General features: G+C 40.5%; 2 protein-coding genes across 3 annotated transcripts; both read right to left on the reverse strand.

The window, feature by feature from the left end:
* Positions 1–174: 174 nt before the first annotated feature.
* Positions 175–7,744, reverse strand: grk7a (G protein-coupled receptor kinase 7a). The gene is made up of 4 exons (XM_031298056.2): positions 6,991–7,744; positions 5,139–5,594; positions 2,249–2,529; positions 175–1,302 (listed from the first exon to the last, which is right to left on the reverse strand). The coding sequence occupies exons 1-4, from the start codon at positions 7,585–7,587 to the stop codon at positions 966–968; spliced, it is 1,671 nt and encodes a 556-aa protein (XP_031153916.1). The 5' UTR covers positions 7,588–7,744; the 3' UTR covers positions 175–965.
* A 6,706-nt stretch (positions 7,745–14,450) lies between these two features.
* fbxo36b (F-box protein 36b) lies at positions 14,451–18,602 on the reverse strand. 2 transcript variants are annotated; one of them, XM_036005453.1, is made up of 5 exons: positions 18,439–18,602; positions 17,017–17,125; positions 16,106–16,278; positions 15,085–15,347; positions 14,451–14,897 (listed from the first exon to the last, which is right to left on the reverse strand). In XM_036005453.1, the coding sequence occupies exons 1-5, from the start codon at positions 18,583–18,585 to the stop codon at positions 14,852–14,854; spliced, it is 738 nt and encodes a 245-aa protein (XP_035861346.1). In that variant the 5' UTR covers positions 18,586–18,602; the 3' UTR covers positions 14,451–14,851. The 2 variants fall into 2 exon arrangements, with proteins under 2 accessions (XP_035861346.1, XP_031153932.2); XM_031298072.2 differs by having other exon boundaries at positions 14,794–15,347.
* Between the last annotated feature and the right edge of the window lie 267 nt (positions 18,603–18,869).

Here is an 18,869-nt window from a genome sequence, read left to right on the forward strand (position 1 = left end):
ATCCCAGGGCTAAACTGCCTCCATTTCTCACATAGCACCACACAACAGGACTCAGTGAAGAGGTGTTCAGTTATTATTTTTCTTTAAATAAATTCTAAATTTAAGATGACTTACATCTTTGTTTTTCTCTCTGTGCATAGACATATTTCTTTATATACATTACATACAACTGCTTTGTTTTTATATAGTTTTAATAAAACTAATATGTTGGGCGGAAGGAAAACCACCTGGACGTAAATGCCGTGATCAGACCTAAGTATGAGGATTAGGATCACAACATTTACTATTAAAAACTAAAACTATCCCTGCCACATGTGCTGAAAAAAAGCACTTTTCACTGTAGAAACAGTGTGGCTGTGTGATGGCATCAATAAAGGGCGTAACAGGGTGGAGGGAGTGCTATAAAATGCTGTAACTTTCACACAATCCACTAGAAGATGGTAAAAGATATTTCTTTCTTTCACGTGTGTTTGTTCCAATTTGTTTTGACGCCTACTGTTGAATGCAATGGCATTACTTCAGCTGGAAATTCTACTACAAACACTGAGAAAAAAGTATTTTCTCAGACTGGATTTTAGACAGTTTCTTCATAAAGTGATATAGTATTTATGGCCCAAAGGCCTTTCATTTACTAATCTAACACTAGTATCCTTAATAAAAAGGCTGTAAAAATGACTCCTAGCAGTCAACATGAGAACAAGAGAAGCTGCTAACCAGAGAGATGATGCTCAAAATACATCATCACATCCTCCATATTTTTACCGAACCTTACCTCGAAAGCGATGCATTTCTAAACCTTGAGCATCCTTAAAAGAGAGGGATGGTAACATCTTTCTCAACAAAGACGCTCGCCCTCGCCTCTTTCGTGATCCATCTTTTAAATCAATGTTGGTGTGCATCTGACTGAGAAAACAAACACGTGATTGAGTGCTATTACTGGTATATGATATCAAACGTGTGGCTTCTCACAGCAATATACACGTGCCGGACTTTCCGTCACCACCTCCTCCTCCGCCCTCTTTCCTGTTGGGATCGTTGAGCTCGTCAAACAGTCCAGTGTCAATCATCTCGTGCTGCCACTGAATGGGTACAGCGCCTGTGCTAAACTCGTTGAAGAATTTATCGTCATTGGCGTCAAGCACGATGCCCTTGATATCAGAGAACTCGGCGATCTCGTCGGTGTCCTTGGCGTAGACGACGTTGGGCTTGGGCACCCATGGGGGCTCCACCAGCCCGGCCTCTAGACGGGGGAAGTTGATATTCTTGAACCACTCGTGCTTCCTGGGATCCTCCAGGTTGTTCCTATTGAGAAGGCAAAAAATACACTTTCAAAACTACAATGTCAGATATAATAAAACAAGAACAGAGTGGCTGCGGATTCATGCAACATTTCGGTTACAGTTAAGGTTTTTGTCGCCTTTACTCAACCAGTTCATTCTTTTTTCTTTTCTTTTTAAGAAAATGTTTGGGCTTTTTTTGCCTTTAAAGGTGCAGTAAGCCTTATAAAACTAACTTTGTCATATTTGCTGAAACTGACCCTATGTTCCAGTAGAACTACATGAAGCAGGTAATTTAAAAAATATTCCGGCTCCTCTGGCTCCACCTACAGCCTGTAGTGCGCTCCGTGTTCAGATGCACCAATCAGGGCCAGGGGGGGTGTTTAACTGCGTGTCAATCACTGCTCATGCACATGCATTCATTCTCCCTTGTGGGGGGGAGGGGCTTAGGAGACTGTTTTGGGCTTTAGCAGAAAGGGGGGAGGGACTGAGAAGTTGTTGATGTTTAAATTTTTTGGCGAAGTCCTGGATCTTCGCAATCCTACCTACGGCACCTTTAACTGAAAGGAGAGTTGACAGCTGAGGAGAGAGAGTGAGGACGACATGCAGAAAAGGCCGCAGGTTGGGATCGAACCCAGGCCACTGCAGCAAGGACTGTGCCTTGGTACATGTGGCACACGCTCAACCAGGGAAGCATTTCAGTCTTAGCAGTTATTCCAATCTCAGTTTCCTAACATCCATTGCACATCGAATTAAAAGAATAGAATGAATGAAGAATATACTTTTGCAAAAATTGACACAGTATGTTTTTTTGTTTTTTTTTTAGATTATTTTTTGGGCATTTTTAAGCCTTTATTGACAGGACAGCTGAAGAAATCTCCCTCTTTCGGGAGAGAGAGGGGGGAATGACATATGCGTGAAGCCATACACACAAACAGCCCATGGTTTAAAAGGGTAGAAGAACCTCTTACTTAAAGCCCAGGCGCTCCTCCATTTTCTTCTTGAGGAACTGCTGGATGATGTCCTTGGTGACAGCATCAAAGCACTTGTGCTCCCACTTTGGTTCCTCGTTGAGAATGCGGCGCTGTACCTCCTCCTTCTCCACCTTCTCCTTCTTGCTTTCAGGGCCTTTGAAAGGTGTGTAGCCCGCCACCATCTCGTAGATACTGCAGCCCAGGGCCCACCAGTCCACTGATGTCCTGTAAGGAGTTTTGGACAGGAGCTCAGGGGCCATGTACGCTCCAGTACCAGCCTGGAGGACAGAGAGAGATGGGTAGGGTAGGGGGGGGGGAGATTTAATGTGAGGTGCATCTGTAAAGCCTTTAAATACCTATTATACTTTTAAAAAAAAGCATAGTGTTTTTTATATGACAGCTCTCTACTCTTTGAGATTTGAGTTCTGTAGATGGAAGCAATGATGATAGTACAGTGACATGCAATGTAAACAGTCCATTCCTGAAAGGACACAGAAAACAGAAAGAAAGGTATTGGTGGAAGGACAGACTGGTAAAGAACAACTTTAAAACTGAGAGACATAACCTTCATACGTCCCCATTGACAAGTGTTACATAAGACAGCTGTCTGAGTTACTTAGAGCTTTACTCTAGTCTTCTCTTTTCTGTCTCTCTCTGTGTTACTTTCGCCTTTCCCTCCCTCCTTCCCTCCCTCTCCCTGTATGACCTCACCTGCAGCCCTAATCCTAATGCCAATCCTACTACCTGTCAAGAGTCGTGTGTGTCTACACACTGACAGAGTTGTCCAGCCTCTTATATAAAGGCTGGCCATTTCTGGATGCTATAGCCTCCTGAATAAGCCTCCTGTAACATCCAGACAACACGTAATCATGCCTCTAATGTATAATTATTGCACACACCCCGAAAACTGGCAGGGAGCCGAGAGATCTCTTATTACTACTGCAAGTAGGCCTAAATCCTGAAGAATCCCTGTTACAAAAATCTTTTTTAGGAGATCCTAGGTTACAGGTGAAGTGTTGTACCGTAGGCATCCGGCACCGCATCATTAAAAAAGCTCTTAGCACTTTTTTTCTCTCTTTGCGTTCCAGATTTTGATCACTAAACACACGTGGTTCTTCAAGATCTTTCCTTTACTTTAACAAGTGTGACAAGACTTTTGACTGATTAGCAGAAGCAAGATACTACATCTCCACTGAGAAAACGTAAGCAGAGTTGCATGCACAACCTTTATGCCTCTTAAAACTTACATCCATGTCTCTTGCATACAGATCTATTAAATTCCAGCAATTTGTAACTATGTTCTGTTCACCCTGAAATGTGTGGATCTGTAAACGAATAATGAACCTGTAAACTTTGGTCAGTCAAAGGGGCAAAACTTCCATGATCATACAGGTTACAGAATTAGCACCACAATTAATTAGATTTTATTTGTGAAGATCAGATCTCTCTCTTTGTCAGCTGGGTTAAAGTCAACTTGTTTGCAAACTAACATGTCTAAACATATTCAGCGTAGGTTTTTACCTGGGTCTGTCAATCTAATCAGGGACAGACTTGTGTAATGCCCACTAAGAAGATTAGGGGACCAAAGCCAGCCTTGCTTGTAGGAGGTTAGCTCAGTCACTTTGACAGGCTGAGGAGCATCAGAATACTAGATAATGAGCTTACTGGACTTTTATGGAGCTGAGAGCTTACTCTTTGCTACCCCAAGTAAGTCCTGTAGAAAAAACTGTCATCTTTTTTTAGGTCATCTGTAGGTTAATGAAATATACTGTAGGTATTATGAGACAAAAATGGAATCAAAACATTGGATATTTTGTGTTGTGTACACCGGGTCATTCTTAGATTGTTCTATTAGTGAATTGTTTTAGCTTGCGGTCATGTCCCATCTGTATAATACATTTTTGTCAGCACCTGACTCGTGTTTAAAGCTCAGGGATTGATCTGACAGGCCATCATGTTGTTCTGTAACTGACAACCTTTTCTTTTTCATGTTGTCGAGTGATTCTCAGATCGATGCAAGAAATGTGCAGCACAATGTGGTGTAACATCAAACTGAAGTCATTGCTGACATGATATCTGTGTTACTCTTTCTCAAGGCAACAAGAAGACTTACAGGCTTCGTAAAGTGTCATGGGAAGAAACTGTAGCACAGCTGAGGCAACTCTCTCGAAGAAACGACTCCACAGAAATTCTCTACAACCAAGTTGCTGAGGGAAACCCTCCTACATTTACTGACTTACTACTTACTACTTTAACAAGCACGGGATCTCCAAGGTCTCTAACATAGCCCCTACACAAAATGGTGGCGTATAAATGGCCAGGCTATAATCTGACTGCTAAAGGATCAAATGAGTTACATAATAGATTCAGAGACTCATTGCACAGATCTTTAAGCAATCCCGTAATCTCTGTCCGTATTTAAAGTAAAAACCCCAACAAGACTTCAGGACAGTTTTTAGCTCTGAACTCATCTTCAGATAAGTGAACATAGACTGGCTGGAGATGTAAATCACCCAGCAACCAGTGGTCTCTGTTTCTTTGTATTTTCTTTCTGTTGCGGTTTGTGTGTAAGTATGTGCGGTCTTAAACTCCAACCTTAAAGATCGGATACACATAACACAATCAGGGGAGAGTCTTTGCCGGCATTTTGGTGTATGCGACTTCAAAGACTAATAGATAAAATGGCCTTTTAGGGTAGACACCTTTCACCATGATGTAAACATCTTATTGTGATATATCCATTAACAATGCTGACATTATCCAGTTAGGTGCTCTCATGTTTAATGGCTTGCAACTTCGTGTACTTAGTGCACTTCTTTTTTGTATTTTTCCAACTGAAATTTGCCTTCTCAAGCAGAATAACACTGTTGTGTGTACATCTACTCACCATCTGGGTGGTGGTCTTCGTTGGTTCCATCTCTATGGCCAGACCCAAATCAGAAAGTCTGCACTGGCCTTGGCTATCCAGCAACACGTTCTCCGGCTTCATGTCACGGTATACGATATTCATTTCGTGCAGATGCAGAAGGCCGGTGGCGATCTGCGCTGTGTAGTGGATGATGCGCTTCATCTCAATGCCCTTGTCCACACCCTTGCCATCATAGCCAATACTGTAAATGTGGTATCTGAGGTCTCCTCCATTCATCAGGGTCATGACAAGGCACAGGTGGGTCTTGTTGTCATAGGCATAGGCCAAGTTGACCAGAAACAGGCTGTTAACCTTCTCCAAGATCTTCTTCTCCAACAGGGCCATCTTTTCACCCTTCTTCTTCTTCAGTCGCTTTTTATCCAGCTTCTTACAGGCATACATCTGGCCTGTGTGCTTCACCTGAACAGCACACACCTGGAAAAAGACAAATCATTTGTTAAAAAGGAAGAGGTTTTTTATTACCAATAATTCCAAGATTTGACTGATGAAATCATCAATCTATGCTATCACATATTTTATGATTTCGCTATTGATATTATCACAAATAATGCCCCATAACACTGATATAGAATCAGTGGTAGGACTAAAAACAAGACAGTTGGTTCAAGAAGTCAAGATTGGTTGACTTCTTGAACAGCTTTGTCTTGGCACCCTATTTGTCACCTGTCTCAGTCACATCTTGAACTAAACATTAACTTTTTGTATCATTCATTCCCTGTAGACAGAGGATCAGGTCTAAAATTAGCAGTTAAAAAATGATTGCCCAGTATCAAGTAGAGTTCTGTGATTCACTTCTGTACGTGCTGCTTTAAAAGAAAACTGTATTTGACAATTGCAGAAGATTTACACTAGTAGCTAGCGGCCTTCACCGTCGTTTCAATGAACAATATACTGTTAAAAATATTACTGTGATCATTTTTTTTGTCTAAACCCATTTCAACACTTCTATCATAGTATTTGTCTCAATATGTTGCCTTATTTTGGATTGTATACTCAAGCTTGTTGCTAAGAGCTTGACTCAGAAAAAAGGTTCCTCAAGGCTCAATTGTGGGTCCTCTGTATATGCCATGTATACTTCGGATTTTCTTCAGACATCACATCAATCTCAAATCTTTGAAATGATTATTACGAAATAACTCACACTGCTATTTTCTAAATCTACAATTTACACAAATACTGCTTGTCCATATATTTCCATAGCAGTTTGTTTTTTAAAACGGACAAGTTTGAAACAGTTTTCTGTTAAATGATTTTATATTCTTAGTTGTTGACTTTAAAAAAACAAACATGTTCTACTGTTATCTTCATGTTTGAATTGAAAAAGAGATCTTGATCTCAATAAGACAATAAGAGCTTCTATTAATCATTATTTGAACGATGCTAGTTCTATCAATGCAAGACCACTACTTCCTGCAGTGCGGCTTTGTGTTTGTTACTTTATAAAACATGAGCCATGATTTTCTAAAATCCAAGAGCCTTGTATGGAACCTGACCTCATGATGTAAGGTATGATCTCTTGCCCTACAATATCTTTTCTTATGCTTCAAAGCAAATACACCTCTATACCGTAGGGTTAAGGGTTTTCCTAAGACTGGAACACTGACCATGCAGCATAATACTCTACTGTAGCACGATCATTACAATCCCAAAAGATGTAAAATGCATATTATCTTTTGATGCAATGGAAATATATATATATTTTGAAAGACACTGGAAAAGTCTTGCAACTGAAATCCTTGTTAAAAGATACATTTAACTTTTAACACATTTGCCAAAACACATATTTCAACAGACACGTTTGTATGCTTACCTCTCCAAAGCCTCCCTTGCCAAGAGTTCTGAACTCATAGAAGTATTTGTCATTGATGGGCTGTTTCTCATACTCTTTCCACTGGAGGAATTTATCAAAAAATGGGCTGGACTGGTATTCTGTGAAGGGTTTGCCCTGCAGATACCCTCGTACACCATCCTGGACTTTGCCTTTCATCACCTCCTCAAAGGTGGCATCTGTCACATTTTTGCATTTGTCAGCAGGCTCGTCAGAAAGAAAGGACAGGAAGCTCTTGGAGTCGGCCTTGCAATACTTGTTGATGATGTTTTGGCGCGCCTTGTCTTTTGCTGCACCTTCAGCCAGATCCCAGTCATACAGCTCATCCAGGAAATCGACAGCAAGCTTATACTCAGGTTTATTTGCCAGGAATTCACGGAAAATCTTTTTACCAATAGGCTGCCTTTCACAAACCGATGTAAAGTCCTTGTCAAGGGTAGATCGTATTGAAGCACATTGCTCCGGCTTGGGGAGAGCCAAGCTGCGACGCCGCTTTTTCATCTCCTTGTCATCACCACCCTGGGCTTTTAGGTAGGCCGTGTTGGCCACCAGGTTATCCAGTCCCCCCATGTCACACATCTTGGCAGCTGGATGTGGTCTGTCTCCCCTAAGTGACTGGGTTCTTCAGTGGCTCCCCACGGATACCCTCAGTCTTTCAGAATGTGTCTGTTTGAGAGTGCAATAGGCTCCAAAGCCAGCGTTCAAATGAGCTTCTTCACCCAGCTTACCTGCAAACCTAAGGAACACAGACACACCCAGTAATTACTCATTTAGAATTAAATACCAGAGAGGGATTTTGGCTTAAGGATCTTTGTGTGGACTATTCAAGGATGCTGTGCACAGAAAGGGAATCGTAAGCGGGCTCTGTCCTAAGAGGCTTTGTAGCCCTCTATATTTGTTCACGGTGTTCAGTAGTCTCTTACAGTGGTCCAATGGGTTCATTGACTATGGATTTAATGGCGAGACACAGTAAAAGACTCAAAAAGAAGCAGAAGACGTTGTGGAAAGAGCAAGACACATCTAACAACAGTTATAGCAGTTTTTGGAGGGTCCTCATATGAACATTGTGAGAAACTTAAGATTAATTTTTTATTATTTTTATATTTTTGAACATACAACATACAGAACAAACAAATACAATTGAACAAGAACAAAAACCCTCTCTACCCCCCACCCTCTGCGGTCTCGAGGAAAACAAAACAAACCAATAAACAAGAAAACAAAAATCATACCTTGCCTAGTCGCTCTCCTCTAATTCTTGTGGTGTTGAGGTCATTAGGTCTGATACTTGTGCTGCTGCGTTTTTACATAGGTCTATAGTCGATGACTTGGCTTTGTTAATCCTTGCTGTAGAGAGCTCAAGCATAACTATGTCTAGGAAGTATGGCAACCACTGTTTTATACAAAGCGAGTGGGGGGGGGGGGCAGCGTTGAGCTATCATTTTCTTGGTTGCGGTTGAGCCGGCTAGCCAAATTTTCTTCTGTCTCCCAAACAGGTGTAATTTAGAGTCGTCATTAAGTAACAAAACAATCGGGTCAGTAGGAATTTGACATCCTATCACATCAGATATTATTGATGTTGTTTTATTCCAGAACTCATGCACCTCTTCACACTCCCAGACCATGTGCAGGAAAGTTCCAGTTTGTTCAGGTTGACAGAACATGCAGTAGGGAGTGGGAATGACTTTAGAGACTTATCTCTTCTGAGGAGTCCAATAGATTAGATTTTTAACCCTAAAGCCGCCTACACATGATAAGCAGCAAAACCGCGAGGTAGGGCGCAGGGCAGAGAGGCAATTTATGTCATATTTATAATATAATCCAAAATACCATTTTACACATCATTGAACTGAGCGATATCACAATGAGTCGTTTGATATACATGTTGATTAGAGATATCTAAACCTACATATGGTGTGTGGAGATTCTGCTATATGTTTTTCAAATTGAAAGTAATGCATCCATGTGAAGTATTTTTTTTATTCAAAAAGATTATTTGCTACATGAGAGCTGGAGCGCAGACAGATTTTAAAACTCAGTATGCACGTACTACAGGTTTTTGTCATTGGTTGTGTACAGTATGTGTGGGTTTTGATGTGTGCATAGAGGCAAACACATACACAAAAGGTTGTTGAAAGCATTAGAAAACCATATGTGGTAGACCATTTATGTTAACTGTTTGGAGAAGGGGGCAGGTAATATAAGATTTTTTTCTGTAGCTCACCTGGTAGAGCGTGCACCCATGTACAAAGGCTCAGTCCTCGGCACAGCGGGCCAGGTTCGACTCCGACCTGCGGCCCTTTGCTGCATGTCATTCCCCCTCTCTCTCCCCTTTCATGTCTAAGCTGTCCTATCAAATAAAGGCCAAAAAATGCCCCCAAAAAATAATCCTTCAAAAAAAAAAAAAAATTGTGTTGGAAATGTACACTGAAGTGTAAATAATGAAAGTAACACTAGGTACTTAGTGGGGTGCAGTAAGTGAAATTATAACCACAAGTTATCAAATAACTGATGCAGTGCTTAGTGACTACATAACCACAACAGCTGATTTCTCCACCATCGAATACACTTATAACAGCTACCACTGAAAAACATCACAAAATTGTAAAAAAAAAAAAAAAATGAACTTGGCATACCCAAAAACCACAAGACGATAATTTTCCCTATTCATACGGTACACATCTTTCAAACGCCAGGTAAAAGGTACCAGGTAGCAGTGGTTGGTAAAATCAAGAGTCAACACAGAGACTTAGAGGATCAGACCAAAGTGGCGACAGAGCTTCTTTCTACTAGTTATAAAAAGCCTGAGGAGTATGACCTCAATCATGTGACAGAGCTGAGGTTAAACTGAGGACCTGTGATACACCTGTTACCTTCAATGATACTACACACACAAGAGAGGAAAGCCAAAAGATTTCAGGCAAACAGGTATTGTTTGGACTGAGCTAAAAAATTCATACAATAATCTGTATTGTCATTTTTTAACAATTCTGGTATTAGACTGCATAAATATACATACTGTATTGCACACAACACTAAGTTAACATTTGCATGTTTACTGCTGTAGCACTTAAGACAAACCAGAGGTGATCTTAATTTTTACACATGTAATATGATGAATTGGCACTTTCCTTCCGACTGCTGTTGGCAGTAACCCCTACGTTACACCACCGTGGTGATGCAGGCTAATTCAGTACGATAAACCTTGGATAATTTTAGCTCATCCTTTCTCAAATGGTCTCAAGCTTTCAGTGTCTTGCACAAGATCAAGGGCTTTGCTTGCCGTCAGAGAGCTCCAGAATCACACCGTTTGACTTAAAGGTCAGGAATACGTCACCAACACAGAGCAACAAGTGTCGAAGCCGATAAATGTTTATTGGAATGATAAAAATCACAGTAATCAATCAAGTTAGATCACAATTTCCTCAGCGGAATTTTGATTGGAGTTATCCTAAAAGAAAAACAAAATAGTGACGGGTTACATCGAGGAAGGACAGAATAGTAATAATAATTGCAATCCAACTTTCATCTTATTTACTAATATTTCACCTAAATATAATTTGAAATTCAAAATTTTATTTTTAGAAAGAGGTGCCTTGCCAGTTAAGAGGAGCTGCCATAAATGTCAAATATGTCAAATGTCAATCACGTTGTAAATGGATCATAGTGTAAGTAAAGCACTTAAGCCTCCTGAGTGGATGAAAAGAGGTTATCTTCGGGATACCTGCTGAGTTGTGTAACTGTCATTAAGGGCCCATCACATACGTACATAAGAGGAATTTCTATTACTCTTCTTTTCTTCTATTCTCTACTCTGTTTTAAGGCACCTACACATGATAAGCGATTTGCTCTCTGCGTACGGCTAGGTAGGGCGCATAAAGCAAAGCGCAACGCAGGTAAACGTCATCAGGGGTGGCAAGGAAGCTATTTCCCATTGCTAGGTAATGACAGCTATTATCTCATTGGTTGCGCTTTTGAAAGGTCAGCGGCAACTAGGTCAAAATTGAAATAATTTGAACTTTGACTGCAGCGCAAAGCGGCAAATCAGAGCGACAGTGCGCATCGCCAGGGGTAGCACAGCACATAGTTGGGCGGCACCACTCTCCCAATAGGAAATCAATGGAACGGCCAGCGCAAAGCAATTTTGCCGCCTATCATTTGTAGGCGGCTTTAGATGTTTGATCTTTGAGCAGACTGCTGCTTTAACCTTGGGAGGATTAGCCTGACCTGAGGACAGAGGTTAAGATGGGCAGAGCATCCCACATGGTTCACTACGTGGTCTTTACATGGTCTAGCTCCATCCTCTAATGGCCTCTCCCTATGCCAACACTACAAGCAGGAACACTAATATGATACTATGCAGAAGCACAGGGTTTCTGCAGGTTTAACAAGTCAAATCTAAGACTTTTTAAGATCTTTTTAAGACCATTATTAATGAAATGTAGGACCTTTATCACAACATAAACTAAGCCCTAAATTAATTTTTGTTGTCATAAGCATAGGCCAAGTTGACCAAGTTGACCAGAAACAGGCTGTTAACCTTCTCCAAGAGCTTCTTCTCACCCTTCTTCTTCAGTCGCTTTTTACACAACTTCTTACAGGCATACATCTGGCCTGTGTGCTTCACCTGTACAGCAGAGTTGATTTTTTTTTTATTACCAATGATTCCAAGATTTGACTGATACTTTAAATCATTAATCTATGCTATCACATATTTTATGATTTCGCTATTGATATTATCACAAATAATGCCCCATAACACTGATATAGAATCAGTGGTAGGACTAAAAACAAGACAGTTGGTTCAAGAAGTCAACCAAACTTGACCCTTGCCAAGCTCTGTCTCGGCACCCTATTTGTCACCTGTCTCAGTCACATCTTGAACTAAACATTAACTTTTTGCATCATTCATTCCCTGTAGACACAGGATCAGGTCTATCGACTGCAGTAACTTACATTAGCAGTTAAAAAATGATTGCCCAGTATCAACTAGAGTTCTTTGATTCACTTCTGTACGTGCTGCTTTAAAAGAAAACTGTATTTGACAATTACAAAAGATGTACACTAGTAGCAGCCTTCACCGTTGTTTCAATGAACAATATACTGTTAAAAACATTACTGTGATCTTTTTTTTTTTTGTCTAAACCCATTTCAACACTTCTATCATAGTATTTGTCTCAATATGTTGCGTTATTTTGGGTTGTATACTCAAGCTTGTGGCTAAGAGCTTGACTCAGAAAAAAGGTTCCTCAAGGCTCGATTGTGGGTCCGTTGTGGGACAGTTAAAGAAGTGGACAAAGTGACGCCGTTGTTTTCTACGGAGACCAGTGAAGGATATTAGAAGCACTTTTCCGGTGAGGGCTGAGCGTTTCTGCACAGCCTCCAACTGAGCTTGCCGACGTAGATGTGACGTGAGCAACCTGTCTGAAAGTTGTAAGTCTTCTGGTAGCTGTGCCAAGAGAAATCTCAATCATTCCCAATCTTGCAGAGACGGAGAGCGTAGATATATGTAAGGAGATAACATAGGCACAGGCTATTGCTAACTAAAATGCTAGTTAACATTAGTAATTAAACTTAAACAGCTAAAGTAAGTCGAAACTGCCTGCAAGCTTCTCCTGACTATATGGTAATTCCTCTACTGTGCAACAGTAAGTCGCGTGGCTATGGCACAATCGTTAGCCTATTTTTACAAAAACGTCTGCTACAGAGCCATAACGTGAGATACGAGGTAATGGAGCCTTTTATACATTGTCGTGTTTCTTTAGAAATAAACAATGGACAAATAGAGTCTTTAAACGCTTCAGATGTAAAGTTATTCGCTGTCAAAGTGACATCAAAATGAATGTCAGTCAATGGGACGCTAACGGCGGGTGATGGCTTGATAGCAACAAAATAGCTCCATAGGAGCTACGCTTTGTGGACGCTTGCTTACCCCCTTGGGCGCTATGCAGTTTTGGCCATTTCTTCGCTGTTTTCTCACTTTTTGCTCACAGGTTTCTCTATAGAGCTCCCCCTACAGCTTCGGAATAAATATTTGGCAGCTCCTATGTTTACTTGTGTCTGAGTCCTCGCTCGGTCAGTCTGCCGTTTCCTCTTTCTCTGTTCCTCCGACAATGCTTTCCTAGCTTTCTGCTTCTTTTTTGCCGGCTCAGCCATGACAATAGTGTGAAAAACTCCATCACTACCTTGTTAGCCGGTTCCTGAATGGGCGTATGTGTGCAGTGCCGTGAAGCAATTCGTTACATCGTGAGACTTGATATCACGCCGGCCGAAAGTTGCAAGGGTGGTTTTTCCGCTCACAGGCACTAGGGGGAAGCAAGACGACCACCATTCAACTCGAAAAAAAAGTCATATAACCATTCCAATGACTCCGAAGTTGTTCAGTTAAGGTAAATTAAGCTAAAAAAAACTGCATAGTTCCACTTTAAGATTTTTGCTCACAAAACACAGTTCATAAAATACGATGTTTTATTATTAATTACATTATAAGTCCAGCTGAAATGATTATACCATTAAAAACACAACTGTTTGGATCTTTTCCAGTTTCTAAAATGTGAGGATTTTTCTTTTACTTTTCATACTTTAAGTACATTTTTTCCTGATAATACTTTTATTTAAGTAATATTTTCAATGCAGGACTTTTACTTGTAACAGAGTATTTCTACAGTGTGATATTAGACCTTTTACTTAAGTAAAGGATCTGAAAACTTCTTCCACCTTTGGATACAGTGCAGGCCTGTAGCACAGGTGGCTGCTACTCACGTCTTGCTAATCCCAGCTCAAAAGGTTTCAGTTACAGGTGCAGTTACAGGTCCCGGCTAATTCTGACAGATTTCTGGGGGAAATGTCAAAGTCCAGTTTTGGTTATGTTTTTAATCAATGCTTTTCTAGCATTTTTATATGTATACACTTCACTTTGAGACTTTGTTTTTGTTTTTAATCTAACAGAAATTAAAATCATCATCAAACTTAACATATTTGCAGACACTTAGAGCATTACCAACATAAAGCAAAGCAAGACGCACAGGAAGGCAGAGGGAAAGACACTAATGATGTCAATATGAGCTGAGCACAGGATGGACCATTAGCACTAGCAGCTTGTGCCCCCTAGTTTTTCCTGTGTGCACTGCACTCTTAATGCTATCAAACTCACAGACATTATCTGTGTCCTCTGCTAGTTTTATACACAGTCTATGGTCCTCTCAGAACCCAGATCATGATGTAACTCTGACAAATGTGACCTTGTCAAATAGACACCATGACTGCAAATAGAAATCTGGCAAACAAACATTAAAATGGAAAGATGTATGAGTGTCAAACTTAATAATGACAAGATAATGTGACGTATCATATTGATTTGTTAATAAGCATGCATTATAACATAAATATCTTACCACTACTTACAATGTTTGTGTCCCCTCAAGTAAAGTTGAGTCTCATCGTAAGGTGGCAAGTAGTTACTGAGTTTTTACTCAGTAACTACTGGTGAGTTCATGAATGACACAGACAGCAGAATTGCATTTTAAATGTATATTACATCTACAACTTACAATATTGTATATTACAATGAACAACGTCCTTTGCTATATTTTGTCTGTGTTATTAATGTATGCTAAGTCAGAACAGTCATGGCACAATGGACATACTAATGAACATATCCCCAAATATCATATAGAGGATTGACAACTCAAAAATCATATCAAACAAACGTAAAAATAGAATTTACATTTGACAAATGATAATATTATAATCAATACACAACTCCTTTTAGGAGGAGGAATGTGTATAAATGGCATATCAATACAACCGAAACACAGGACTACAGCAATATCAGACAAAAGGATTAACTCAGTGTCTTGTCTGTACGGCATTCTGCTCTACTATTGCTCAGTGTCCTGTTCTGCACTGCCGTTCCCACCACACTTTCTGTCCTCAAACAGTTGGGAAGGTACAGGCACACTGGAATCAGAGCCAGCCTCTGGTTCAGAGTTAAGGTCAGGGTCAACGTCACAGTAAGAGCTGGTGTCGAAGCCAGTAGCAGGATCATTGCCATCGGAGATAATGGCAGGGTGAGATTTCTCCTCAGAACCGAATGTCTGCCCTGTCTCTGAGCTTTCATCAGGAGATTCCTCTCCCTCTGTATCTGATTCAGGGGCCTGTCCTTCTTGATGCTCCTCAGTCTTCAGCCTCCTGCGGCTGATCAACTTCTGCAGCTGCAGCTTGCTGGTGAAGAAGATGCTGCGCCAGCCCACCTCAAGCGCCAGAGATCTAACCTCAGCCGACACTGTGTTGCAGCGCCGCTGCACTACCTGCTCCCAAAACTCCTCTGACCCACATAGCTGAGGAACAGAGATGAGAATAGAAGTATAAGGACTATTAGAATAAACATAAGAGCTGATTGTATTGCATTTATATAATTCCCAATGTATTAAAACAATCTAAGAATTGAACATTACTTTAGATTTAATAACTGGTTATTTATAATGATGAGTTCACATGAGAGGCGGACAGAAGATAAAATGAACAATGGTGAAATCTTAAATAACAGAGTTAAAGGACCCATATTATGCTCATTTTCAGATTCATACTTTTATTTTGGGCTTCTACTAGAACTTCTACTAGCTACATGCTTTAATTTTCAAAAACCACATTATTTTTCTCAAACTGTCTGATTGAATGTACCTGTATTCCCTCTGTCTGAAACGCTCCATTTAAGCGCCTGTCTCTTTAAGCCCCCCTCCTGAAAAAGCCCAGTCTGCTCTGATTGGTCAGCGTTTCCGAGTCCTCCTCATCTGCGTTCTCTGAGTCTCTGCACCGTCATTGCAGCCGGGGAATGACTGTTACGGCACTGTCTACCTATATATAGTATAGCTGTGACATCACAACCGTACGGAAGTCCTGACGGCTCGTTTAAAGGCACAGTTTCTGAATATCAGTTGTGTGCATTTCCCTGTGGATTAAGCGTTTTGATACTTTCACAATATTTATATAGCACCTCGATCTGTTTTACAATAAAAAAGATACATGAAAAACTCTCTTTCTACAATATGGGACCTTTAATGTTTCTTATCTCAGGATACATTTCTCTGGAACTCACCTGCATGAACCTGCGTGACGTTCGTCCAAGCTGACCCACATCCTCTAGTTCTAGATAATTTATTATCCGCAGAAGTAAGGAGTCGGACAGGCGCTCTAGATAATCATAATGGCCTTGGCACAAAGCCTTGATGTACTCCAAGATTCGATGACCGAAAACCATACCGACCTCCCCTGGGAAGAAGCCCATTATTTTACTTGTCATCCATATTCAAACATTCAATTTGTTCACACACAATATGCACAAGACACAATACACTGAACACAAAGTGAAAAACACCTATATAAAGCACTATATAATACATTTCTGTACAGGTCGTCTGTAGACAGACAATGATAAAAATGATGCTATATTTTATCAAAGCCTAAGCTTATTGAAGCATAGATGATGCATACATATCCACAGAAGCTGGCCCTTACTGTATATGCAATGTATTTAAGCAAAATGTAACGTGTCCTGCTATGACAAGTCAAAATATCTGCAGTAAGAAAAGGTCTACCCTTACTGTTTTTGCCTTGGCTACAGGACGTTGAATAAATTATGATGAGAGAAAAGGAAAACTCACTAATATGCCTATTTCACAGCAGATATTTTGAATCGACAAAAAAACACAGGGGGTTATTAGCGTGATAATATTAATGATCTGTTCCATTCAAGTGTTCCTTAAGCCATGTGACAGCGCGCCAGCATACTCAATACCAGGACCCTGAAACTGAAGCAGCTTAATGGAATTTAGCCATCATTAATTTCCTTATTTACACCTTTGCTTTTCCTGACTTGTCAAAAACATCTTTCTTGAAAAAGGTCTATCACCCTCCAGTTACATGTTAAGAGGTTAACACGCTAAGTCGTGTGTGATGTGTTCAACTCTAGGCACAGTCCTAAATATGTCCTATGTCATAAGTCCTTACTTTGCAGCACACTGTCATCCAAGAAGTCCTGGTGAGACTCCTTGAGCTCCCCAGGTTTGGAGTTCCTGTCTACAGTTCTCGGGGATATCTTCCACCATCTCCATATCACCTGGAAGTGACCATTCAAAGGATTAGTGTGGTGTTGGATATTTTGACCACAAGCTATGAAAACACAAATCTTATTTCTTGAATGCATTTTTGTTCAATCCTCAACACTATAATACAGTAATATTATAAAGAAAAAGGGACTGTGAAACAGTCAAATTAAGCAATAGCGCACGACAGAAAAGTAGAACAGAAACGAGAAGCAGTGGCAGCAAAAACTGTCCTGTCCTGTTAGTAGTGTCCTGAGGAGTGTCCTGGGACAGTCAGACACTGTCCTGTGACATCCAGACACTGTCCTGTGACTCCATGACTGTCCCGGGACAGTCAGACACTGTCCTGTACACTGTCCTGTGACTCCCAGGCACTGTCTTGTGACTAGTAGTAGTCACAGGACAGTGTACAGGACAGTGTCCGACTGTCGCGGGACACTCCTCAGGACACTACTAACTGGACAGGACAGTTTTTGCTGCCATTGCTGCTGACAGAAACTCCCGTGTTCATCGAGGTTAGCTAAACTATTTTTTGTCAATAGAGTCTGGTGGCCTTGAAAAGAGCATAGATACTCGGAAAGGGCTGTCTGATGGCAAGGTGAAGCGTACACTTAAAGGGATACTTTGCCGGTTTTAAACAAGCTCTGTGTCTTGGTACTGTGTGTGCAGATGAGCGGCTTCCCTCCGTGGCACCAGCATAGACCATTGACCTATAAAACTAGGGCACCAGCCATCAGTTTGGTAGTCAGAAGCTATAAACCAATCAGATTGCTTGATTTGTGCTACCCGTTTTGGAAATGTAGCTAGCTAGCGAACGTTATCTAGCTAGTTATCATAGAAATATTTCATTTTTATGGTAACGTTAGGTAGCTAGTTATACATATGCATATAGCGTTACACCTCACAGTGAGCCAATGAGTTATGATTCTCATGTTAATGACCAGCAGCAAAATAACGTTACAGTTAACGAAACTTTGATTTAACGTTAACGTTAGCTCGTTAACGTCAACTACATTTCAGTTTTGCGTTCTGCCAGTGTAAATGTATCAAAGCGTTGTTAAAAATATTTTCTGAACTTACGTTACACGAACAGAGGAAACGTGAAACAGCAAACACAAATTGCGTTAAATTGTTCGCTAGCTAACGTTAATACAGGTTGTATGCGGTTGTATGTGGCAGGTTTAGCTAACTGTTACTAACGTTACCTAGCTAACGTTAACATTAATGTGAAGTTAACGATAGGTAATTCAAGCTATCAACGCCGAGAGAAATTATGACAACTAAATGTTACCCAGAGTTATGAAAGTTGAAAAATATCAACACTTACATCTGACTTGGTGATTATGAAAGAATAAAAATTGTTATTGGGTGGAGGACCGCGTCCAGACGTTTCAAACAACAGGTCTGGTAACAGGAACGCCATGTCAAAGTTTAGTGTTGTCATGGCAACGGCGCTTTTTCTTAATACATCCATGGCTTTTAGGTCCAAGCTAGTAGCTACATGGGAAAACAAGTTTTGCTTGTTTTACCAAAATTCAAATAAAGAAAACGAAAGAAAACGGTTTGAGCACAAGGGTGAACAGGGCATGGTACACCAACAATGCATATCCTCAGTTGCCTATTAACTACACTTTGCTAAAAGTCTAATACAGCAGCCCTGCAACAAATTCTACCTTCATGGGAATTATAGTGTTGGGTTTTGATGTTTATTCAGCCACATTTTAACATTAGTTTGTGGTTTAGTGTGAGATGTTTCCA

The sequence above is a fragment of the Sander lucioperca genome, chromosome 9 (genome assembly GCF_008315115.2).
Source record: "Sander lucioperca isolate FBNREF2018 chromosome 9, SLUC_FBN_1.2, whole genome shotgun sequence".
NCBI classification, from domain to species: Eukaryota; Metazoa; Chordata; class Actinopteri; order Perciformes; family Percidae; genus Sander; species Sander lucioperca.